Source organism: Typopeltis vanoorti, chromosome 9 (genome assembly GCF_054136105.1).
Source record: "Typopeltis vanoorti isolate ZY-2024b chromosome 9, IOZ_Tvanoo_1.0, whole genome shotgun sequence".
Classification (NCBI taxonomy): domain Eukaryota; kingdom Metazoa; phylum Arthropoda; class Arachnida; order Uropygi; family Thelyphonidae; genus Typopeltis; species Typopeltis vanoorti.
In genome coordinates this window covers 64,450,731-64,475,081 of record NC_143557.1, presented here as the reverse complement: position 1 = coordinate 64,475,081, position 24,351 = coordinate 64,450,731, and the positions used below count along the sequence as shown (strand labels likewise).

The following is a 24,351-nucleotide window of genomic DNA, read 5'->3' as shown; positions in this document are numbered from 1 at the left end:
GGGTTAGATGTTAATAAGGCTGTGGGAATGGATGACATATCGCCATGTATTCTTAAGGAAGGTGCACAACAGTTAGCTATGCCCTTGACCTAGTTATTTAATGAAAGTCTTGCGGTGGGTAGGGTTCCTAAGAAGTAAAAGAAGTCAAAATATTACCACTCCAGAACATGGTTCTAGGACAGGAGTTTTCAGTTATAGACCAGTCTGTGTAACTACAGCTGTCATCAAGATGTTGGAGAGATTGGGTTGATTAGCGTAGCATTCTTTAATGATGGTTAGCATGATTTTGTAAAGAGTAGGTCTTGTTTTAGCAATTTACTTGCATTTTATGATATGTTAGAACTATCATACATTCCTGTGGTATCATTCCTGAGCTAAGACTCAAGTTATATAAACATGTGAAAGGCATAGCCAATTCGGCTGAACATTCCTTTAGCAAATGGGCTGATATTCCATCTGTCCTTATAGACAAATTCTTATCCAGGTTATGTAACAGCTCTTCAACCTCATTTTCTTGAATCTGTAACTCTTCATTCAATGTAGCAGTACCACTGCTACATTGGATGAAGAGTTAGCTTCCGACACTCGTACCATCTATATTCAATAAAGTTAATCTTCCACATTCATTCTTTCTTTTACTTGTGGCATAACGATAAAATTCTTATGAATTCCTTAAAATAAAATTCTTATTGCCTTTAGCTTGCATGGCCAATTTCTTTTCATACTCTGATTTAGCTTTCGTCGCAATACTTGTTACTTTTCTGGCCTGAGCTTTATATATTTCATAGCTCCTCTCACTCTTATTCTCACGATATTCTTTCCACATCATCTTCTTCTTTTTGGTTTCTTGATTAATAAGGTTGGATCCATTTCACTCTCAACCTATTTATTCTTTGAACACTAGGGATACATTCAGATACCGTTTCATTTAAGCACTTTTTCAATGATTCCCATGCATCGCTGACATTTTTCCCATTCAGTAACTGATACTGTGGGACCAAAGATGGTATTCTCCTAAGTTGATCATAATTTCCAGCTTTGTAGTTCAGCATGTAACCTGTTTTAATTGGAGCATCAATACAATTAAATGCTTCCCAAGAAAGTACAGCATGATCACTGTCACCAATTGGTGGTAAAATAGCCATGTTATTGACAGAGATCCCCCTTCTGATGCTATGAGCAAATCCAACACTCTTTGACCTCAAGTTCCTTCTTTCACATGCTGCTTGAGAAAGTTGTCTTGCAACAATTCAATAAATTCCTCTTTTTTTCTTATCATGAGATTTCTCTTCTACCTAATCAATGTTTGGAAAATTAAAGTCACCCATAATGATCATTTGTTTGGTACCTATAAGGCTAAATTGGTGATACATTTCTTCATCCCCTGCTACTGAGCTACCAGGTCTGTAGCAACCCCCCCCCCCCACACCACATATTTCATTCTGTTGACCACCATTTCACACCAGATAGACTCAAACTCACTGCTACATAGGACATTGTTACCATCATTGTTTTCTTGTGTTTCTACCCTAACTGGACTTAAGTCATCTGATATCATTAGTAGTACTCCTCCTCCTCTCCTATCTCTTCTGTCATTCCTAAAAATATATATATTTTTAGTTCGAGTGTACTAAATTACACTCATTACACTCGAACCCCCTTACCATATCTGATTCTGATAGTCAGGTTTCACTAATGCCAACAATCTTAGGCTACATTATATTCAATAAAGCAACAAACTTAATCCCTTTGTTTCTAATACTTCTTGGTATTTGTGAATAGACATAACTAATTACCACCTAGCCTATTCTTATAATTAATATGCAATCTATTTGGTCTTGTTCTAGAATTTTCTCTTTTCCCTCTCCAGACATAATTAAAAGGTCTGAACCCAAAGCATATTTTTCCATCCCTTCAACACATACATAACCATGTTTTTTAAGGACATTCATGTCTTTATCACATTTGCATACCATTGCTGGTTTCTCACACATTTTTCCCATTCCTCCCTTGATGATCTAGTTTCCCTAATTCTCTGCATTAGGTCTCATACCAGAAGTAATTTCTCCAATCCTTCTTATACCAATCTTGTCTTATATAAGAATGTGAGAAGCATCACATACAGAGAAGAGTAACTTGATAAACAACTAAACCAAGCTAACATAAAGATATGTATAGTAACAGAAACAAAGAAAAACAAAAATGTACAAAAGAAACAAACAACTATATACAAATCTACAGTGGGTAAAAAAAGAAGAAAGAGCAAAAGAAGGTATAATGATTATGGTACATAAATCTCTAAAAAAACAATATTGTATGTTATAACTATTTGAATGAAAGACTAATAGATTAGACTAATACTATTAAGAGATTAACTCAAGACATTAAGAGGCCACATAACAATAATTGGTGCATATGCACCAGAAGAGGACAAGAAGAAGAAAGTAATATATTTTATGAAGAATTACAGAATGCCATAGATAAAACAAGCAAAACTATTTACTACTAGCAAGAGATTTAAATGCCAGAATAGGAAACAATAAACAAGCATAGGTAAATTTGGCAAAAATACATGTAATCAAAATGGTCACAGACTACAAGATCGTCATTTATAATTTATATGAGAATAATGACTTCGGTGTTTAAACACAAGGAAATACATAAATATACTTCGTTAGCCAGAGGATGCAAATCAGTAATTGACTACATTATCGCAAATTTTAAATTAGCAGAGTTAATTTTAGACGTAAGAGCATATCGAAGCTTTGAATTAAGCTCTGATCATTATATAGTATTAGCTAAAACTTGATTTAAACCAAAGTGGCTAAAAAAATACATAAAATTGAAAATTCTTATCAGCCGAGTTACAAAATTTCTTCATTACATGACTCCCATGTTAAACAACAATATAAAAATGTACAAACTTAAAAAAAAGAAACTATACATGAATTAAGTGACATAGAAGGGGAATGATAAAATTTTAAACAAATTCTCACAAAAGAAGCAACAGAAAGCTTAGGAATAAAGTGCAAACGGATTAAAAAAAAAAAAGAAAAAAAGAGGACTACGAGACTGGAACAAAGAAATAGAAAATGTAATAAAAACAAAAAAGGACAGTTACCAGAAATAGTTAAATTCCAAAACAATAGAATCAGAAATAGAGTATAAAAGAAACAGTATACAATTGCAAAACGAGAAGTAAGGAAAAAACATAGAGATGGAACAATTTCATAACAGAACTAGAAAAGGATATATTTAAGCCACAACCCAAAACCTATAAAGTAATAAAATATGTGAATGAAGAAATGAAAGAAAAGATAAAAATACAAACAATAGATTTAGTAAAATGGGTCACCTATTTCCAAAATCTCTGGACAGATGAGAACAATGAAATAAAATTTTATAAAACAAAGAATGATCTAACAGAAAATAGCACAATGTTAGAACTGTAAAATACTTAGTAAACCTAAAGAGAAACATCTTCCCACTCAGCTTCCAGGAATCTACAAGATTTTATGTGATTGTGGAAAGCCATACTACGGACAAACTGCTGAATCCATCCTTTTACGTATGGAAGAACACCGTAGAGATATTTCCTACAACAGAACTAGAGCCAGTGCTCTCTCTAGCCACGTTCTTTTTTCTGTTAACTTAGATGAAGGCTGCCAACACATTGTGGACTGTACAAACTTCTAATATCCATGTGTACTATGATGAACTTGAAAGAAAGATTGTCGAATCTAGAGAAATTAACTTAGATTCTTCCCATATTAACAACAGCCTAAGTTTCAATATCTCTGATGCACACATTGCCTCTGTTCAATACTGGCGCACTCGTGACAGCACGTAGTCAACTTTTATTTGGAACTCAAGCTCGCATTACTGTTTTCAAAATGTACTACTGTCTTTTGTACTAGTACTGTTAATGCAATTTTTAAGTCTCTGTTATTTTTTGTATATTTCTTTGATTGTGATACCTGAAGAAGTTGATCCATTCAACGAAACCAGTAAACTAGTAGTATATTTTTAAATAAACCATGTCACCTCTTTATCTCTCGGTATTAGTCATTTAAACTAATTAATAATATATATATATATATATATATCAGGAATTTGATGATGATAACCCCACAAGTGAAGATACATACACTACTATTTGCAGATGATCAAATAGCATTAGCTACATCAGAAGGTGATTTACAAAGATCATTAAAATCATTAAGTGATATCTCAGTGACATTATAAATATGACATTATCTAAAGAAATAACAAAAATAATAACATTCAAAGGAGAAAATCCAATAAGAAGTAAAATAGTGATAGATAATAAAATATTAGAACAAGTAAATACTTTCAAATACTTGGAATGTGATTTATCATACGAAGAAGAAAAAGATATAGACACTAAAATATCTAAAATATCTAAACTAAAATATCTAAAATTTGTAATAGTAAATGGCATCGTCGTCTTCTTCTTCTGCAGCTTATCCCACTTAAATAGGGTTGCTGTTTTTATTGAGTCTCCTTCACTTCCTCTTATATTGGGCTGTAACCACATCCAAGTTCTTCATCCTCAAGTCCTCCTCCTCCAGCTCCGCCCATATCTTCTTTGGCTGCCCGTGCTTCCTTTTCCTCCCCTGCACATCCATCTGCATGACCTTTCTTCCCAAACACTCATCCTCCCTCCTCATCACATGACCAAACCATCTCAACCTTTCCTCCTGTAGCTTTGCTCCTAAGTTCGTAATTTTCACCGTTCCCCTTACATAGGCATTTCTCAGACAATCCTTTCTTGTCAAGCCGCACATTTACCTAAGCATTCTCATCTCTGCTACCTCCATCCTACTGATGTAATTTTTCCTCAGGACCACAGTTTCCATAGCATACATCATAGCTTGTCTCACTACTGTCCCATAGATTTTGTGTTTTAGATTGATCAGCATCCTCTTATTGCATAGCACTCCAGCCGTCGCTCTGCAGTTCCTGCATCCCACTTCCTTTTCAGCCTCTCCAACCTCTTTCACTGTTGAGCCTAAGTATCTAAAGTCCCTAACCTTCCTGATGACATTTCCTTCCACTTCCAGATCTGTTTCCTGGCTACCATCCACTTTGCAACACATGTACTCTGTCTTACTTCTGCTCAGTTCTTATACTTCATACTTATACCTATCTCTTCAATTACTTTCCTCCATCTTTTCAGTTTAGCTGCCACTTCTTCTCTTCACCTCCTCCATTACAAAAATAAACAGGAATAGACTTAATGCTGACCCTTGATGCAAACCAACTGTCACTTGAAAACTTTCTGTCTCTCCCAGGCACAAACTCTTGTCTTCACATTTCTGTACATCTCCTGCACCAACCTGACATATATCTCTGGTATATTCTTTTCCCCCAGACACCTGCATCTGCATACTTCTTGCTTTGGCACTCTATCATATGCTTTCTCCAAATCAATAAACACCAGATGTAGCTCTGGTTGTTGTTGTTTCTCTCGAAACTTTTCATCATCTGCCGTAACCCAAAGATAACATCTGCTGTTGATCAATCAGGCATGAAGCCAAATTGCTCCTTGCAATCTCCACATCCTTCCTTAGTCTTCCATCAAGAACCCTTTCTAAGATTTTCATTGTGTGGACATCAACTTTATTCCTCTGTAATTCTCACAGTCTTGTGCATCCCCTTTACCCTTGCAGACGGGGACATAGTATTTTCCTGCACTCCTCGGGTATATTTTCCTGTTTGCAAACTTTTATGAACACATCCCATAGCAGATCAAAAGTAAATGGCATAATAAATAATATATTTAAGCCAGCCCTAGTACAAAAACACACTAGAATCAGACTATATAGTTTTTGTCAAAACCAAGTTTACTATACGGAAGTAAAACATGGACATAAAAAGGAAAAATGAATTCAAATAACAGAAATGAAATTTATCAGAAAAACTGCTGGCTATATCAAGTGGGGCCATAAAACAAATGAAGAAATTGTACAATCCCTGAATATAAAACCAATTAATTACTACATAAGACAGTATAAACAAAAATGGATAAAACATTTAAATCGAATGGACAACAGCAGACTACTGAAAATATTATACAGATATAAAATAAGTGGAAAAAGAAGAATCAGAAAGAGATAGCATGAGTGGAAAAAGAAGACCAAGAAAGAGATGGCATGAGACTGGAACAGGCCACCTAACCTAAAATCCATGTTAGGAAGAAGAAAAGATCAAAGTAGGATTATACATAAACTATGAAAAAAATGTAATATAATAAAAATAAATATCAAAACCAGAAAATAGAACAAATAGTAGTAGAGTGTAATGTATATGTAAAATATGTATATCTTGGAAGAATCTTCGCATTAGGAAAAAGAAGCATGTATAAAGAAATGCTTCAATTATGCTTGAACAGCTTTTAGAAAACTGAATAAGTTACTGTGCAGTAAAATAAAACCAGACTGTAAGACAAAATAAGAAATGAAGATAAATGAAAAGTGCTGAATGTAGGGAAAAGATTTTAAAATTAAAATGGAGATGGACAAGGATATATTGCATGGATGAAAAAATTATAAATGTCCAAAGACATTCACCCATTGGCATTTATTTGAATAAAGACATATGTGGCAACCAGAGAGATGATGGAAGGGATGACCTTTGAGCCAAAAATATGCCTGATGATACTTTACCTAATGATGTAACCACACGAACATGCAAAAATATTGTAAAACTAGTATATTTATTTTCAAATAAATTATCAAAATCTGTTAATTTTGCAGATTTAATACTTAATATTTAATTTTGCGCAAAACTGCAAAAGTTTTATGCCTTTGTCATCTAAATCTTATTTTTAGATGGGATTTAGATGACATATTTGATGTTATAGAAAAATCTAGAGGTTTTTTTTTTTTTTTTTTTTTTTTTTTTTTTTTTTTTTTTTTTTTTTTACTTCATCTGCTGTTCTGGTTTTACTTTAGATTCTGATTACAAATAGTTTATATTCTCCTCCTCCATCTTCAGGGGATTGAGGGGAAGATTTTTGGTAGAAATGTCTGATTGAAATTTAAATGATTCATCAAACTTTATTATAAATCTTAAATACTGTTTCATTAAATTCCATTCAGCTAAAAGCATAATTATTAATATCAGTTCAAATCATTTTGCCTAAATCTCAAATTTTATTGAATTTCATCCATTTAAAGCAGAATTATTACAATATATAGTTTTAAATGTTTATTTTTTCCCTCTAAAAATTCTGAGTTGAAACAAAAATTGGACTGATTCATCAAATTTTCATTGAAGTAAGATTTCATATATCATATTTGAGTAAAATCTGTTTGGTTTGCATTTCCTGAAATAATTTGTATGTGTCTGGATGAATGAATAAAATAACAAATCAGACACTATTTAATAGGCACTTAGGTATTTTGCAAAATGTGCCTAAAAATGATTATTTAAAATAAAAAAAAAAGTCAGTACAATTTTAAACAGAATTATACTTACTAATGTACAGTAATACCCTGACTTACATGAATCCGGAGTTAGGCAGTTTCTTATATGTACGTATTTCCGTCCCGCTTCACGCCTCACCCTCCTGCAACTTTAATTGATTTTGATCCACGTGTAAAAGTTTTCTTGCCTCCAAATACAACCAGCTTACTTCATCCTGATGGACCAAGGAGTTATCAAAACATTAAAAGCGTATAACACACGCCGTTCGTTTGCAAGTCTGAATGAAGCTATGAGGCAAAATGAGCAACTGTCTGTTAAAGAGTTTTGGAAACAGTTTAATGTTTTAGATGCTGTAAGGATTATTGGAGATTCTTGGGGTGAAATTTCCCAAAAAACCTTGAATGGTGTCTGGAAAAAACTTTGTCCATCCTTTTTTAAATGCGAAACAGAAATGTTGCCAGAAACTGATCAAGTTGCTGAGGCAATAGAAGAAGTTGTCAACCTTGCCAAGCAATTAGATTTAGTAGTCGACAGTGAAGATGTCAGTGAGCTGTTAGACTCGCATAACAAGGAGCTTACAATCGACAAGCTCATAGAGATGCATGAGCAAAGCGCTACTGAAGAGACAGAAACCTCAGATCCAGTTCTACCTGAAAAGCACATGACAATTGCAAAATTAACAGAAGGTCTCAATCTCAGATTAATTAAGAAAGGTTTACAGATTTTGGAGGACATAGATTCTAATGAGGAACGAATTGTAGCCACAAAGCAAGGAATAAAAAATCATTGGCTTGCTATGAAGAAATTTGGTGCGACAAGAAAAAGACATTATGCCGTCAGACGAATCTATTAGACTTTATAAAACCATCGACATCGAAATAACTTTCTTTTTTTTATGTATGAAAAACTACAATTATGATTATACAGTATTTCTTAAAAAATATAGGTGTTTTTGTAAACCTTTGGTCCCAATTAACTAATATTTTGTATGTTTGTATATATAAATTACACACACATATATATATATATATATATATAAAGTACATGCAAAATTATATTCCGAGTTACGCGAATTCAACTTACGAGCTTTTTGTTGGTCCCACCTACTGCTTAACTTCGGGGTTTTACTGTACTTGTTTCAACCCTACCTAGAAATTACAGTGTGTAGTTGAAAAGAATAAAATAAATTAGACATGATTTATCAATTATGACAACATCATAGCATAATATGGTTTTCAACTGAAACTGAATAGATGAGTTCACTCTCATCATACAAATGTGGCAACTTTTTACCTTCCCTCATGGAAACTCAGGCTTTTAATTTCAAACATACTGATCAGAGAACACATGCAATTAACAGATATTTAACAACTATTAACAACCTGGCTTGGTTACTTTTACTGTACTTCCAATCAAACCATAGATCGATCTGCTTGTGAATTATTTTATACTTAATGCATACACAGATACATGAATCAAGATGAAAATCCCAGCTAGGCAACTTCCATAATAAATTGATTTAATGGAACTTGCAGTGTTTGAGAAAATAACCTATTAATTAAAGAATATAGAAAACATTTTGATGAGCATACAGGCATTCCCCTGATCATATGACATGTTGGGTTACAGACCACTGTCCTAAAATGAATTTCATTGTATAGCGAATCACTACTTATATACACGTGTGTGTGTAAATGATATAAATAAAGCATTTGTTTATGTCAGATATGCAAATGAAAAATAGCTTGGCTTAAGAATACATGCCAATCAGTTTGGTCATCAGTCTATGCTGTTAAAGGTTTTTCCATTTCAGTGATAAGACTGTCATGTTTATAGATAACTGTAGTATTAACTAGTGTAGCAATTTTCACTTCACTAAGAACTTATCCTTGTTTTAAGCAACTCTAACAACAGTAGTGCGATGAAAGTTTACCCTGTGCCCTATTGCAGTGTTTGATACACCATCACTAAATTTAATAATTTAAACATAGTATGTAATGTAACAGGTTTATGTCTTTTTCATGTCACTTGGAAACAACAACATCATTACTTTGAATTTTATCTGCTGTTATTAACAACAAAAAAGAAAATAACAGTTATACACAGTTAATAATTCATGGCAAAACACCAGAATGCATAAATGTAACAAGCAACGACATCATAAACAAACAGGTCACAAAACTGTGCATTGGTTCATTCATGGCAATGTGATATAAATGAGTATTGAAAAGTGTCATAGGAGCAGATCATCATAGTGGAGTATTACTGTATCATGGTCAACCTTGCTATATACTAAAGCATAAAAAAGTTGCTTATTGAGAATATCGATTTCCTTTTTTTCAGTTGTTGTAGTTGTATTAGGCAAAAGTAAATTATCTTTGTTTATCTGTTTTGTTGACTTAAATACTGAACTATGAAATATCATTATGCTAAGATAGTCATAATATTAATACTTAATTACAGTTGACTTACTATATCAAATAACTCTCTAAAAAAACTCATTGTAACTATCTGCTATCCACTATGACAAACTATTCTTGTAGTATAGTGAGAGTCAACTGTATCCAATTCTTTTTATTACAAAATATATTTTTATACTCTAATAATATTTCTACTTGTAGAATTGGTAACGGGAAACAAACATGCTCGAATAGTTATCTGTACTTCAAATGATGTTATTGCCAAAGAGGTGCATTCCATTCTTCAAAATTCTGCAATCTATTCATTGTTGGCTACTGCAAGTTTACTTCATTATGAACTTGATGGTAAGTTATTATTTGATTAAATTAATTTTTTTTTTCATATGAATCTTACTTGTGAAATGTTGTAAGTATATAATTCATTGAAAAATAAAAATTTTTAAAAATTTAAATTTTTAATTTTATTGATTTTTTACATGGTTTGGAAATCCTGCTCTAGAGATTAAACACAACTTTTTTTTAAGTAACTTCAGGTCTTCAATAAGCAGAGTGGTGGTGGTCTCACACTGGGTGATGAAATTTACCTCCCATTTGAATTGCTATTGTTCTGTATAATAATTGGGAAGGGTTCCAAGATATCCTGCTTAATTAAACTTTTGGGAAAGACTTTGGCTAGAATCCCATTTAGGAGGTTTTTTAATATTGTTCTTATACATGAGAGATTAATATATTCACAGCTCATAACATCAATTAACTTTTTAATACTGTTATTTAAAAATTGCAATTATCTTGCAAAGACAAGTCAAAGACTGGATCATGTGATTGAGTGCATTGTGCCAGCCTCATTGTCTGGGTGGATAGCATAGTTTGTCTCCAACCAACAAGTTGTGGATGCGAATCCTACTGTGGGCATGGACGTTTGTAAAATCCTGCTCTGGATGATCTTGTATAGATCCTTGAGTTTATGATGTTTTTTTAATACAAATGAGTCTGGCTTTACAGTGAGTGCTACCTATTTTCTTGTTTTCATGAATTTTATTATTTGTTATTCCTATTAAGTTATTATTTATGAATAATTTCTATAAATTCACCCTCCATTATGAACAATAAATGAAAGAAAATACAAACTTAGTTGTGATGGACTGTGTTGTGGCTTAAAATGTAAACCCACATTAAAGGATAGCATTTCTCTGTATAATTACATATTGTTGTGTCCCAATTTACGATTTTTATTCTATCTAATAATTTCCTCTTATCTATGTTCTTCTATTATCCATGCTTGAGATATCACCAAAATTTTTACTAATACTTAAGTCATTTCTCCCCTTAGTACCCCTAATATTTGTATTTATACTGCGCCTTTTGGGATATTTAGTTTTAGATATTATATACAAAAACAAGGAGAAAGAACTCAAATATGTCTGAAAGTGTAACTATGTTGCAGTCATGACACTTTGCCTCGTTTCTTAACACATTAATTTCCCGCGTGATTAGGTTCGTAATTTTTCAAGTGGTGCATTGGACAGCAGTTTCAGACAACTTTTCTTATCATTGAACAAAGGTTTATTAAAAACTTTAACATGATACAATTCAATTTTTGTTATTACTCAATTCAATGCTAAACTAAATACTTATAAACTAACATTAACTTATTACAAGTAATTACTCTATGATCCTATAATGGGTATTACGATCATGCTGCCATAACAATTCACCATAACAAATCCACATAAATTCATTTGACATGGACAAATAAGATTAATTCACACTATTTAATTATTCAAACTTAAGTAGATTAACTAAATCATTTACTGCACTAACACATAACTAGTATTACGATCATGCCACCATACGCGTTCAACACGTCAATTCATTTGACATGGACAAATAAGATTAATTCACACTATTTAACTATTCAAACTTAAGCAGATTAACTAAACCTTTTTCTGCACTAACACACAACTATGACATTTTAACTTTCCTATACATTACAATAGACATGCAAAATTCTCAGGACACTTAATTATTCACATAACATTAACACTAACCAGCTTACTTTTAATATATTCTGTCAGATACTAAAGTCCTAGTATAAATTTTCCTTGATCACTTCAACAGTTCCGTATTAGAATAATGACACTTATTACAGACAAATTTTAGTTAACATTAGATATATTTTACAGTACCTTTCTTTCTTGAGTTTTTCATATGGGCCTTTTCCTTTTTCTGATTGAACTAGCTTGGTATAACCTCTCCGATAATCTGCTACTCCTACATTCCTTTTGGAGTTGAACTATGCTTACATGGTCTTAAACTTTCGTAATTCAGGACACACTTTGAATCATCTATATGACGGCTGTGCGACTTGTGACGTGGATATCAATATCTTTATAGCTTTCCCTTTCTCGTGGTCATCACTGAAGTTGAAACACAAAGAATATGTTTCCTTTTCTTTGACTCTATGGCATTCTTCGCTTCTTACATAGGAAATCCGGAATCAAAATCCCGCTCACTTTTGTTTCCATGTTGTGACGACGGAGATATAACCCCAATCTTCACTCAGGAAAACCACGTGAAACCTATGCCACGGAGCTCGTAGAGAACTCCTCGGGAACAGAACCAAAACAAAAACCAAAAAGCCTTGTGTGTGTGTGTGGGGGGGGGGGGGGTTTCCAACCCTTTTATACCTGCTCTCCTAACGGTACCTTTTTTAACTTCTTTTCTCCGCCCCCTTCTTGATTTTACTTCACCGACCAATTAGGGTGGCGTTTTTCTGCCAAACGATGTCTCAATCTGGGAATCGGCCCTAAGCGATTTTCTGTTGTTTTTCTTGTGCTAGCCTCTAACTTTATCCCCTTTCAAATTTTCTCTATGAATTTACTTAATATTTTAATCTCTAGCCTCTCGCATACCATCTCTTATGACTAATCCTTTTCTGTCTTATTTATTTAAATTTTCTCTTTTATATCATATTACAACATTAATATATTCTTTCTTTTGCTAGCTAGTTCAACAAATACCTTTATGTTTTATACATTTTATTGGATGCAAGGATATTTCTTTTTCTTTTAAATAATTCATCTTTTAGCTTTAACACAGGGTTTTTAATTTATTTGCTCTTCATGTTACACCATGATAGCTGAGAATTCTATATTCTCAAGATATCAGGGTGTAACAATATAATGTATAGTAAGAAATAAAGAATGTGTTACTTTGTTTTATCACTATAACACTTACCTTTTTTAAAACATCTCCTATTAACAATATTTATGTAAAGTAGACCTTGAGTGAGTAAAAATTTTTTTCTGGCTAGTAGATTAATTGTATGTCTGGAGTCCTGCTCTTAGGAGCAGGACTCCAGAAATAGATGAGATTGGAGGTTTAGACCTCCAATCTCATCCATATTTTTGTTGAATACAATCCATTTCTCCTGGTTATTCAGCAAACCTTTCAATTCTCAAGTGACTCAATCTTCAAGATCTTCTATAACCACTATCTTAAACACTTTATCATTCTCTAGTAGGATTGACATAATCTAGTTAATTCCACTGCTTTTAAACACAGTCCCATAGTTTTTCCTAAGATCTCATTCCACTCCCTGTTACTTTTGATATTATTTGGATCTCCGGTCAAGACAAAATTTCTCTTCTTCGACTGATTTACACATTTAGCTTTTACTAGCATGAACACATTACATTCAAAGTCTACTTACTATATTATGCACATCTTCCATTTGTGATACTACTTCAGATTGTCCTAAGCAACTCTGAATGTTATATATATCCTAAATTTGCCAATCATTGTTCTTGTTCTCATATTTGGAATGGTATATCCTAAAGGTGCATGATAGTTATCCAGAAGTGGGCAATCTGCTTAACAGATGACTTTTTTTTCCTCACTCGCTCCATTAAGTTTGTCATAGATATTCTTTCTTTCTTGTTGCATCATGCCTTTCTATAATATTTTTGTGCAGCTCCACTGAACTGCCCATCATCATTCCTTCACTTTCTCGTAAACATTTAAAAACGTACCGCTGCTGGTCCAGACAAACACACTTCCGGTCTAATCTTGTTGAATCATCTTCTCCCTTGTTTCTTTTTGTTTTTTCCACATGACATCCAACTCTCCAAGAAATATCAACAGATTTTTTATTTCTCCCTATCCCCACATGGCACTTTTGATATTATAAGTGTGCAACCTTTCATGTATGGGGTTGTTGTAAAAAATAAATTAGGTCCTGTAATCCTAATTTTTCTATATCTTCTGGTTTATATTATATGCACATCAGTATTATCTGAGAATGTAACAAACATGATACAGTCCATCCTCACCATAAAAAAACTTACAGGGAACAAAGTAGTAGTTTTATAGTGGATGATCTGCTCTAGTGAATTTCTTTTTCAGATAGCAGTGACTGTCATGCAGTTTTGGCTGTTCACTATAAGGATGTTTTGCTAAATTGAGAAGTTAGCTGTATATGTCATTTAAACTGATTAAATATTATTAAAATATAATTTTAGTTTTTTGTATCCTCTAATGCTTTTTATTAAACACTTTATTGAGGGAGAAGGCAAGGCTGTTTTCTTCACCGTAGCCCATCAGAAGTAACTGGTCCTGTACCATTAATAATTTTCAACAGCATCCATCAAAGAGAGGCAGACAAGTGCTGCCATCTTATGGTCTATGACCGTGATATGATTGTCTGAAATAGTGTGGGATACATGGATGATTTTCTTGAGTTTACAGGATGCAAAAACTTGAGTTCCCAGGAGGAAAAAACTTGCTTGCTTGTGCCATAAATCAACTAACTCAGGAACTAGTCAAAGAACAGGTTAGAAAAAGTTTCTCTAGGTGGAAACTAGAAATGAACTTAGAATGTCTTTCTTTGGACTGCCTAGTGCTATGATGCAAATGCTATTTTCAAAGGGCTACACAGGCCTATGTATCATTTTATTAATACTGTTTATGTAAAAAAAACAGTAATTTTTGATAATTTCAGGAAAGTCTTGGCTTCAGTTTTTTTTCCCCCAATCTGACTCACACACACATAGTTGTGCAAGACCCACAGCATATCAGAGCCATATCAGAGCATATCAGAGGCAGTAGTTGCATCAGCTATATTTTTATTTTATTTAATTTTTAAATGTTAATCCCACATGCAAAAGATTGACAACATATAGCACATATTAGTGCTGTGTGTTGTGTATAACTACAGTTGAGACAGTTGCAAGTTACACAATTTTCTTCCCTTTATTTCTTCAACCAGGTTTCACAGTACAGTTATATTACCCCCCCCCCCCTCCAGTATGGAAGCTAGATTTCAATTATGACTAATCTGCCAATTTGATTGCTCTAGTTCCTCCATGTAGGACACCTGACTTTGGTGGAGGATAATGTGATGATTCTGATCCTCCTTCTTCTTTGCCTATCTTTTCTTCATTAATTCTTTCTTCTAAAAGTAAAACCACAGATTAAAGACTAGAGACCATAGATATGAGAAGCCTGAGAAAAATTAGGGAAGTTAAGAGATGAATTGCAGAATCATATTAAAAATGAAAATATAAGGAATGTGGCATTGTAGCATTCAGGAATATTGTGAGCAGAGTTAATCTAAGATGGTATGGCCACTTAAAGCATGTGTTTGATGCTATGATGGCAGGAAAAAGACCCAGAAGAAACTGTAGTTAGAAGCCTTCAAAAACCAAAATACAAGATTTTATAATATTGGATTCCTGGCAGATAAACTAATTTGGAGGACAAATTGTCAATAAAGGTAGTAATAATGTAAACTTTTTATGTGATACTATCATTGTGTCCTGTACATCCTCTGAAGCTGTGTATCAGAAATTTTATTGCAATAATAATACTTTTTTATTGACCATTTTACTTTTTCTGGTCTCCACACTGCCTGGAGACCAGAAAAAGTACCATGTTATGTTTTGTGATCCACAGATGGAAAGATTGTATATACTGCTTTATGATAAGAAACAATCTTGTATGATGCAGCCATGATCAGTTGATATGCTCACCTTGAGCAGCAGTGTTGCATTGAGTCATCTCTGCCAGAGTCTGGAAATATCTGAGGCTCACTGTAATGCTGACTTGGTGTTTATTTCGTGCCAGATACTGGATATACATTTCTCCGGAGTGGCAAACTCTGGCATTTAATCTTAAATTCTTTGCTATGAATTGAGTAATCATAATGGGAAGTTTAATTATCCGAACATTGATTGAGTAAGGGTGAACTCTCATGAAAAGAATGAAATTGAATTTATTAAGCTGTTATGAGACAACTTCCTCAAGCAGTATCGAAGAGAAGAAACCTGAGATCAAAGAGTGTTAGATCTGATTATAGTGTAAGGGGAAAGGGTTTCAATTAATGACATAACTATTTTGCCTCCAGTTGATGACAGTGATCATGCAGCACTGACTTGGACAATGGCTAAGTTTATGAATGTTTTATTCAGAAAAGGTTATATGCTGAACTACAAAGCAGGAAATTATGACTAGCTGAGGAGTATGCTAAATTATGTGTCATGGTATTGGTTGTTGGATGGGAACAATATCGAGTGACATGGGAAGCATTTAAAAAAATATTGAAATGTCGCAATATCAGAATGTGTCCTTAGAGTTTGAAGAATAAATAGGGTAGGAATGAATTGGATGAAATCTCTTATTAAACAAAAGATTCACAAGAAAAAGATGATGGGGAAAGAATACTGTGTGCATAAGGATGATGTTAGTTATGAAATTTGTAAAAGGAGCAGGCCAGAAAAATTATAACTGTTAGATTTGAAAATCAAGATGTACATAGAAGACATTAGAATAAAAATAAGTAAATACGGATACCAATTATGTTAATAATTTATTTTTGCAAAATTGTTGGCTATGTTTCACAGCCATTTTCAATACAATAGAAAGAGATAAACATAAAATGAACAACATTTAAATTGAAAGCACATGATAGGATATGTGCTATCATCTGTAGGAGGATAACTCCATCTACCTTATTAGATTACAAGGAATAAAATAAAATTTTAAATTTAAATAATTCATTCATTTCAGTAAAATTATGGAGACTACAACCATATTAGGAACAATTACCTTAATTTCTGAAGGTTCGACCTTCATATTAAGGTCATCATCTTTAGTACACATACACAAAGACAAGCTATATTACATTTCAAACAATAAGCCAAAGTGACAATGATTTGATCAACCACTATTCTACTGGCTTGACCTCTAGTAAAAAAAAAAAAAAAAAAATTACACCAAAGCTATATTCTATTTATAACATCATCAGAGAACAAATTCATATAGATAGTTTTAATACAGTAAAAGTGGTGGCCTAATCCATAATTTATCAAGAGTGTTAAATTGGAGCTAGGATCCTGGATTGCTGACAGTCTTAATTATAACTAACTCTCAGATCACAATGTTAACTGGGTAGAATATGTGCCATCCATATTCTTGTGCTTTTTAGATCACTATTATTAAGGTAAGGATGGTTGATAAGAATTTCACAGGCCTCCTTAAGTTTATACTCATACCATGTTTTGGTGTGATGTAAACAAGTACCTTTCCAGTCAATTCTGTGTAGAGTATTCAGGGGCATGATCACAAAGGCCAGATTTACCATAGTTATTAAATTTAATATACCGTTTATGTTCCTTTTTTCGGATAGGAATTGTGCGTCCTGTTTCACCTATATAGGGAAAATTACAGGTGCAATGAATACAGTATTAATAATTTATTTTTACTAAATTAACCCCACGGTGGGCCAGTGGAGGAAGTGGATCCTTGGATGAGTTGAATAAGTTCTTTAATTTTGCAGGAGGTTTAAAGGTGGCATTAAGATTGTATTTCTGTTTATTCTATTCTGTTTTCTGTTTATTTTATCTGATACTCCTTTAACGTTTGGCATGGTTACAGTTTTATTGTAATCTAGTTTTGTTGATAGTGTTTTGGCTGTAGCCATTTTTCAAGAAGGTATCGCTGATAACTTTTAATTCATGTTTAAGTGCTTGTTCACTGGAGCAAATCTTCAAAGTCCTGTCTTTTAGTGTGTTAATGCCACCTAGTTTTTGTGTTAGGTACTGGTAAGAGCATATGTGTATATATTGGCCAGCATGTGCAGGCTTATGGTAAACAGTGATGAGAAAGACTGCCAGAAGGAAAATGTGTGTGTGACAAGTGTATCTAGAAAGGGAAGCGAGCTCTGACTTTCAATTTCACTGAATTGAATGTGTTTGTGTTGTTTGTTTAGGTGGCTGAGGAAGGTGTTTAATATCTGGCAGCCATGGGGACATGATAATGAAAATATTCAGCATATCTATGCCAGACTTTAGGTTTTAAAGTAAAGGAATCTAGAGTACATTGCTCAAAAGCTTCCATATAAAAGTTAGCATTTGGGGGGTAAGGGTAAGCTCATGGCTGTACCTTCTTTTTGTAGGTAAAAAGTATTTTGCCACACAAAATTGCCTGAACGTTAGTACTTGGACAAACATCGAGAAACACCCTGAAGAACGTTGAGATGTTCTTCAGGATGAATTTGAATAGAATGATCAGTCTGTCCATCAAAACATAGGTTGCAAGAACAAGGTATTCTGTATTCATGATAAGAAGGAGGAGGAGGAGGATATTTGTCTTTTGGAGGGTCGAATAATTGGTTTAAGAGCTGGATGAAAAGAGACTTGTAGATCAATCTGGCAAAGAATTCTCGCAATTCTTTCTGATAGTTATTTAGCATATAGAACAGAAATTTTAGAAACTACTTCTTCTTGAGGAAAGTTGAGATGAAGGCCATAATTATGGCCTTCATCTGTTACATAAATTGGAAAATATGGAATTGGATTATAAAATATTACCATGGACAAGAAGAAGGCTGACAGACAGATATCAAAAAGTGGTATATGGGGGGAGGGGGTGAGTCTGCAAGATTTAAACCAGTGGTGTATCACAAGAATCAGTCCTTGGTCTGTTATTTAATCAGTACATTAATGACATTGGGATAGATTTGAAAGGAGACGTACAGCTATTTGTGGATGTTTCAAAGTTAAGCATGTGGCTGATATTCAGTACTTGCAGAATAATTTGAATAGGCTGTAATTGTGGGCATGTGTAAAGGCTATCAGTTCAATGTTAGTAAATGTACTGTATGCCCACAGATGCGAGACCCTTCGACACTTCTGCGCATGTCAGAAGAAGGAGAATCCATTCCGATAATAGGGTAATCAATGCGTTTCGTGGGTTGATTGTTTATTATTATATGTCGGAAAATTAGCTTTTCTTTTATGAAAATTCTAGTTTTTAAAGTAGTAACTATTTTGCTTGTACAACAGTTGGAAAATTTACGTATAAAGCACGTGATTTTGCTTTTTGGTGACCAATTCATGCATCATCTTATTCCTCCTCTCCCCCCTCCCCTCACTCAGCATGAATTGACTATTCTTGGCACAAAGCCGAGGTTGGCACTAGAAAGTGTGGGTGTATATGATAAAGTATGCACTTCCGGATGATGAGATATCCAATGTCATATTATGTTGGTGGGATTATGCTACAAGAAACTGATCAGGCTAGTGATATTGGAGTTTTAGTAGATAGAAGTTCAAGGTTTATATTAGCAAATATTGCAACTACAACAGTATCCTGGTGCAATCCAGAACAGTGCACTCTTAGTATCACTTTGTAGAAAGAACCAGAGATAGTTATCTCTTTAATATCCATGAAAGGACACTTATGGTGGATGCACTGACCTGGTATGTGCTTCCTAGCAGAACCATGAATTCTGCAATTTACAGAGACTAGGTTCTCGACTTCATGTTCGTCTTTATGCAGGTGCAATAGGGGAGACATTTATCCTATAAGGCGATAATACATGTCCTCATCAAGCAAAGCTCATGAACCAATACTTTCAAAAAGAAGCAATCATGTTTATTTACTAGTCAGACAGGTCTCCTGACCATAACTGTTGAGCATGTCTGAAGTTTCCTAGGTAAATGGTTTGCTGCTTTACCTGCTGCCCAAAACCTTGAGGGACTTACGAGAGCTTGCAGGAGCAACAATTATTACCAACTGAGCTCTGTATAAACAATTATTACCATTATAAACAGCGTGAAACATCATTGTGATGGCTGTATTGCTGTGAGAGGTGACCATATTCCTTATTGAGTCACTTTACAATCTCATTTTGACCATGTCTTTATGTGCTTATTTGCTACTGAATTAAACCTGATTTAAAATTTCTGTGAGTGTTTCTTCACATCTCATATCATACTGCTTTTGAACAAATTGCATAAAAATTTATCATACAGTTTTTGTGTTTTCGTGATTTTTCTCTTTGTTCCTTCATTTTGTGGAAAAGCTTATACATTGGCTATTTTTTCAGGAAATAACAACATACTAAGTATTAATAACTAAAACATTCATTATACAAGTAGTCAAGCAAGAAAATCAATACTAAGTATTAGTTATAGTAACTTTAATTAATACTCTCCTATATTTCAGAAAAGTTACATTGCCATCATCAAGGATCACAAAGCAATTATATGTGGCAGCCACTAACACTCGACAAACGTGGCTGAGAAAAACAACCAAAGTTGAGTCCAGAGTCCTAAATGGTAACCTCTAGTGGGCTAAATTGGGTGGTCTTGAAAAGACCTGAGGATGAGCTTCCCAAATTTGGGGCAGTGTCATGCATCCAAATTTGTTGAGGTTTTGGAAAGTTTTTCAGGAATGATCTAGTATATCCTGTGGTGGGTGTCCAAAGCACTTGCTGTACATGGTCAGCATGTCCAGGGTGGCTGTAATGGTGGAATCGGATATAGTTCTTGTGTTCAGAATTCTGATATTGGCTGTCCTGCCTTTTTGGCCATAATAGATCAGTTTGCAGCTGCATCAGATCTGGTAGACATCTATTAAGCCTAGGGAATGTGGAGCATTCACCCCCCCCCCTTCTCTGCTATGTTTTCTCCATCTCCCCCCCCCCCCCCCACGCACCATATAAGCAGGAGATAGAGAGAAACAGTTTATATGGGAGTGATTATTTCCTGCTTTGGCTACCATTTTACAGTAACTATCTATTTCCTCTTGGATATCACAGTTGAAAATTGATCTTGCTGATTAGAATAGTTTATCATAACTACAGGGAAAATTTAAATTTGTTGCAGAGTGTATTATTCCAAAAGTGTTGAATCATTTTCTACCTTTTATCAAACCATGGCAAAATCTTAACTATGCAGCAGTTAGGAAAGTACAGTCAAAAACGTGGATGGCAGTCTTTGCAGATGCCTCTCACACACAGATAGCTTTTCGCATACCTGTATTTAATCACAATACATCCAGTCTCAGCCTCAAAAAAAGATATAAAGAATTATAGATCCAGTTAATATCTACTGTAAACAAATAAAATACCACCGGAATGATCTTGGGCGATTTCTAGAAAAGGAAGGATACACATCTCATACTGTTCTTCATTTATGGGCCATAAGGGGTGCACAGTTGCTGATCCCACTGCATTTGCGCATTCCTTAAGATAGGGGAGACATTTATCCTATAAGGAGATAATACATGTCCTCATCGAGCAAAGCTTGTGAACCAATACCTTTTAAAAGAAGCTGTCATCTTTATTTGGAATTCTACAATAGGCCATTTACCTCTAAGGAAGGAAAACAACACTGTGCCTATCCCGAACAAGTGCAACAGGACCAGGATGATATCCATTATGAGATGTTAAAATTCTTTCATCTTCCATGAGACACTATTCCTTGTTTACAATTGAATATTCATTTAGGAGTGATTTCCAGACACTCAGCAAAAGTAAATTATTATTGTCTTTCCAAAGTTAGAAAAGGTCCATATAAAACAAATTCACACCTCTGTCCACCACAACTGTCTGTGAACAATGTTGAAAGTTCACTTTTTGTGAAAGCAGCAACTGCAACTCTTGAAAAGAACTACCTTTTCCAGTCACAAGCACAGTATCCTCTATGATGATCACTTTACTATCTCTTGGCATTGTAGTAATATTGAGTATATTAGGCAACTGCAGCTTACCAATGACCATGCTTCTTCTTAGACACTTGCAAATTGCTTTCACCTCACAAAACTTTGTGAAGTGAAAGCAGTTTGCAAGAAACTTCTTACAGCAAACAGTTTTCATCTTAACATATAGGATAAACTTTAATCCCATTTGCAACAAAGACAAATCTTCTGGAACCGATATAAGTTGAATGTTCCTACTACACATACACGAGTTCAATGCACGAGATGAATATCTTTCTACCCCTTTCTTCCATCTGTTTGAGAGAGAGAGAGATTGATGTTTTCTTGGTATGTACTATGCACTGATCAATTCCAAACTTGATTATAGGGTCACAGGTTTATGCTTTTCTTGAAGGGTGAACACTCCAGTTTTAGTTCCTAAATGCTATCAGGCAACATTTACACCTAGTGCATTCCAAATATCCTTACTCCTAGACTATATGGAAGCTAATGAGCCACTGAAGTAGCATCTCGACAGTATACTTTGAAAATAAAGTCCCTAATGCGCATCAAAGAACTTAGAGCATTAGGTATTATGGTAGATGGTATTCACCATGTACCTGGTGTCATTGTCCAACATAATATGCTCACATGCATCATTACACTTCGTTACTACTTCTGCATTATACAGCTTCAGAGAACCATTCACCTCTCTCTCCATCAACCATCAGTTACTTTTGAAAATAAACTAAGTTGGGGAATATGATTTTGTGCACTCAGTCAGACTTAGAGTGCACAAAATTATATTCTCATCATAATCAGGCAGTTCAAACTTAGTCATTAGTGGGATCTGCTGTTTTTCTAGAGACAGTATGATACATTCATCTTTCATTAGTATGAGCTTATAAATAGGGACCAAAGGAAATAGTTCGTGATACTAAAAGGTTTGCTGCTGAATTATCTTTAAAATAGCATTTATGCTATTGACTGTCAGCATATTGTTAGTTGAGTTCATTATAGGCTTTGCAATCTCTGATATACTGCTCACATCCAGTATACTTTCAGATTCAACTTATATTCTACTAAGTAAGGAGGCTGTACCTACATACTCACTTTTGTTGATTCCCAAGTCACATCAAGTTTGAGGTTGCTACCAAGTATCTAGTGAGTGTCTCTACTCTTCAGCTACTAGGCTTTGTTTTAATGTCACTGTGGAATGAATGTTTCTGAAAGTTTAGGCAGTGAACTGTTTTGTTGCCTATTGTGAGATCACTACCACCCTTTCTTATTGGTGGTTTTGAATAGGACTTTTTGGTTATATTTTAAATGAGAATCCTACCTATGCTTTTATGGTGGGATCTCATTTTAAAAACAAATGCTGCAAGTAAAGCTCAATCCCCTAGCAAATCACAGTCTGTATCCCCCCTCCCCCCCCCAAAAAAAAAAGAAAAAGAAAAAAAGACTATAGGTAGATAATAAGACAGATAGGCATCATCCTGGTACAAAGGAATTACAAAAAATAAACTATGCTAGATAAAGCCTGAAATTAAGGAACAGAAAAAAGGAAGTCCTTGCTCAGCTTTGTGATCATATTAATTTCATATATTTCATATTATTGAGGACTGACTTATGTGCAAGCACTGCATCATTTTTACCATGCTGTTCAGTGGAATGTTCTCATTTTAATGTTAAATGTAATGTATGAAATATTAATTTTGGTTCACTTATTGAACTAAAATTATTATAGCATACATTACATTTATGTCATATGTTGCAGGGTGAGTTGTATGGATGGTTGGTGAGTCAATTTCATATGACTCACCAACCATCTCCACAAAGTATTTTGAAATGTTTACACAGGATTAATTTATACAACCATATCTAATCCTTAACGATATTTTTTTACACATTTTATACCTATTTTTAGTATACTTTTTGAGAGATAAATTTCTGTCTTTTCAATTATTATTAACTATTCATAGTTGTTAATAGTCATTCTTCATAAAAAACAGACTAACTTGGTGGAGTATCCATTCTGTTACAGTGATGGCTTTATACTTTTTATGCTTCCATAAAATTCATAACAGCATGGAAAAATGGTGACTTTATTCTAATTTTAGATATTATACATTGCATTTTTCAGGAGGTAAATTCATTTAGCTGCTTAACATATTTAATAGTGTAGAATTGTTGTAATAATAATGAAACAAGAGCAAAACAGTATGACTTTGATTAAGCAAAGTCTTGATAGTGGTATTTTTTAGTAAAGATGTGGGCAGAATAATGTTATATGCATTTTGTGTTTAAGGAGAGCTTTTAAGAGCTTATTGTGTTCTCCAAGTTTAAATCTCATTGATGGCCTATCCTTACCTAAACTTTAGGAGATTCTGATCCTTGGTTTTCTTTTTATTTATTTTTTTCAAATAATTATATCGTTAATATTGTTATTTAAGCAGAAACCAGAAGAAGAATCGTAAACATTTTGTAGTATGCATTT

At 33.8% G+C, this 24,351-nt stretch overlaps 1 protein-coding gene across 1 annotated transcript in view; it reads left to right on the top strand.

Annotated features, from left to right (window-relative positions):
- LOC150103097 (putative ATP-dependent RNA helicase TDRD12) overlaps positions 1–24,351 on the top strand; it is a 623,943-nt gene that overhangs the window by 339,059 nt on the left and 260,533 nt on the right. The window contains exon 15 of the mRNA XM_090397898.1: positions 10,074–10,217. Coding sequence (XP_090254024.1) covers positions 10,074–10,217 — 144 coding nt within the window. The remainder of the gene's footprint in view (positions 1–10,073; positions 10,218–24,351) is intronic.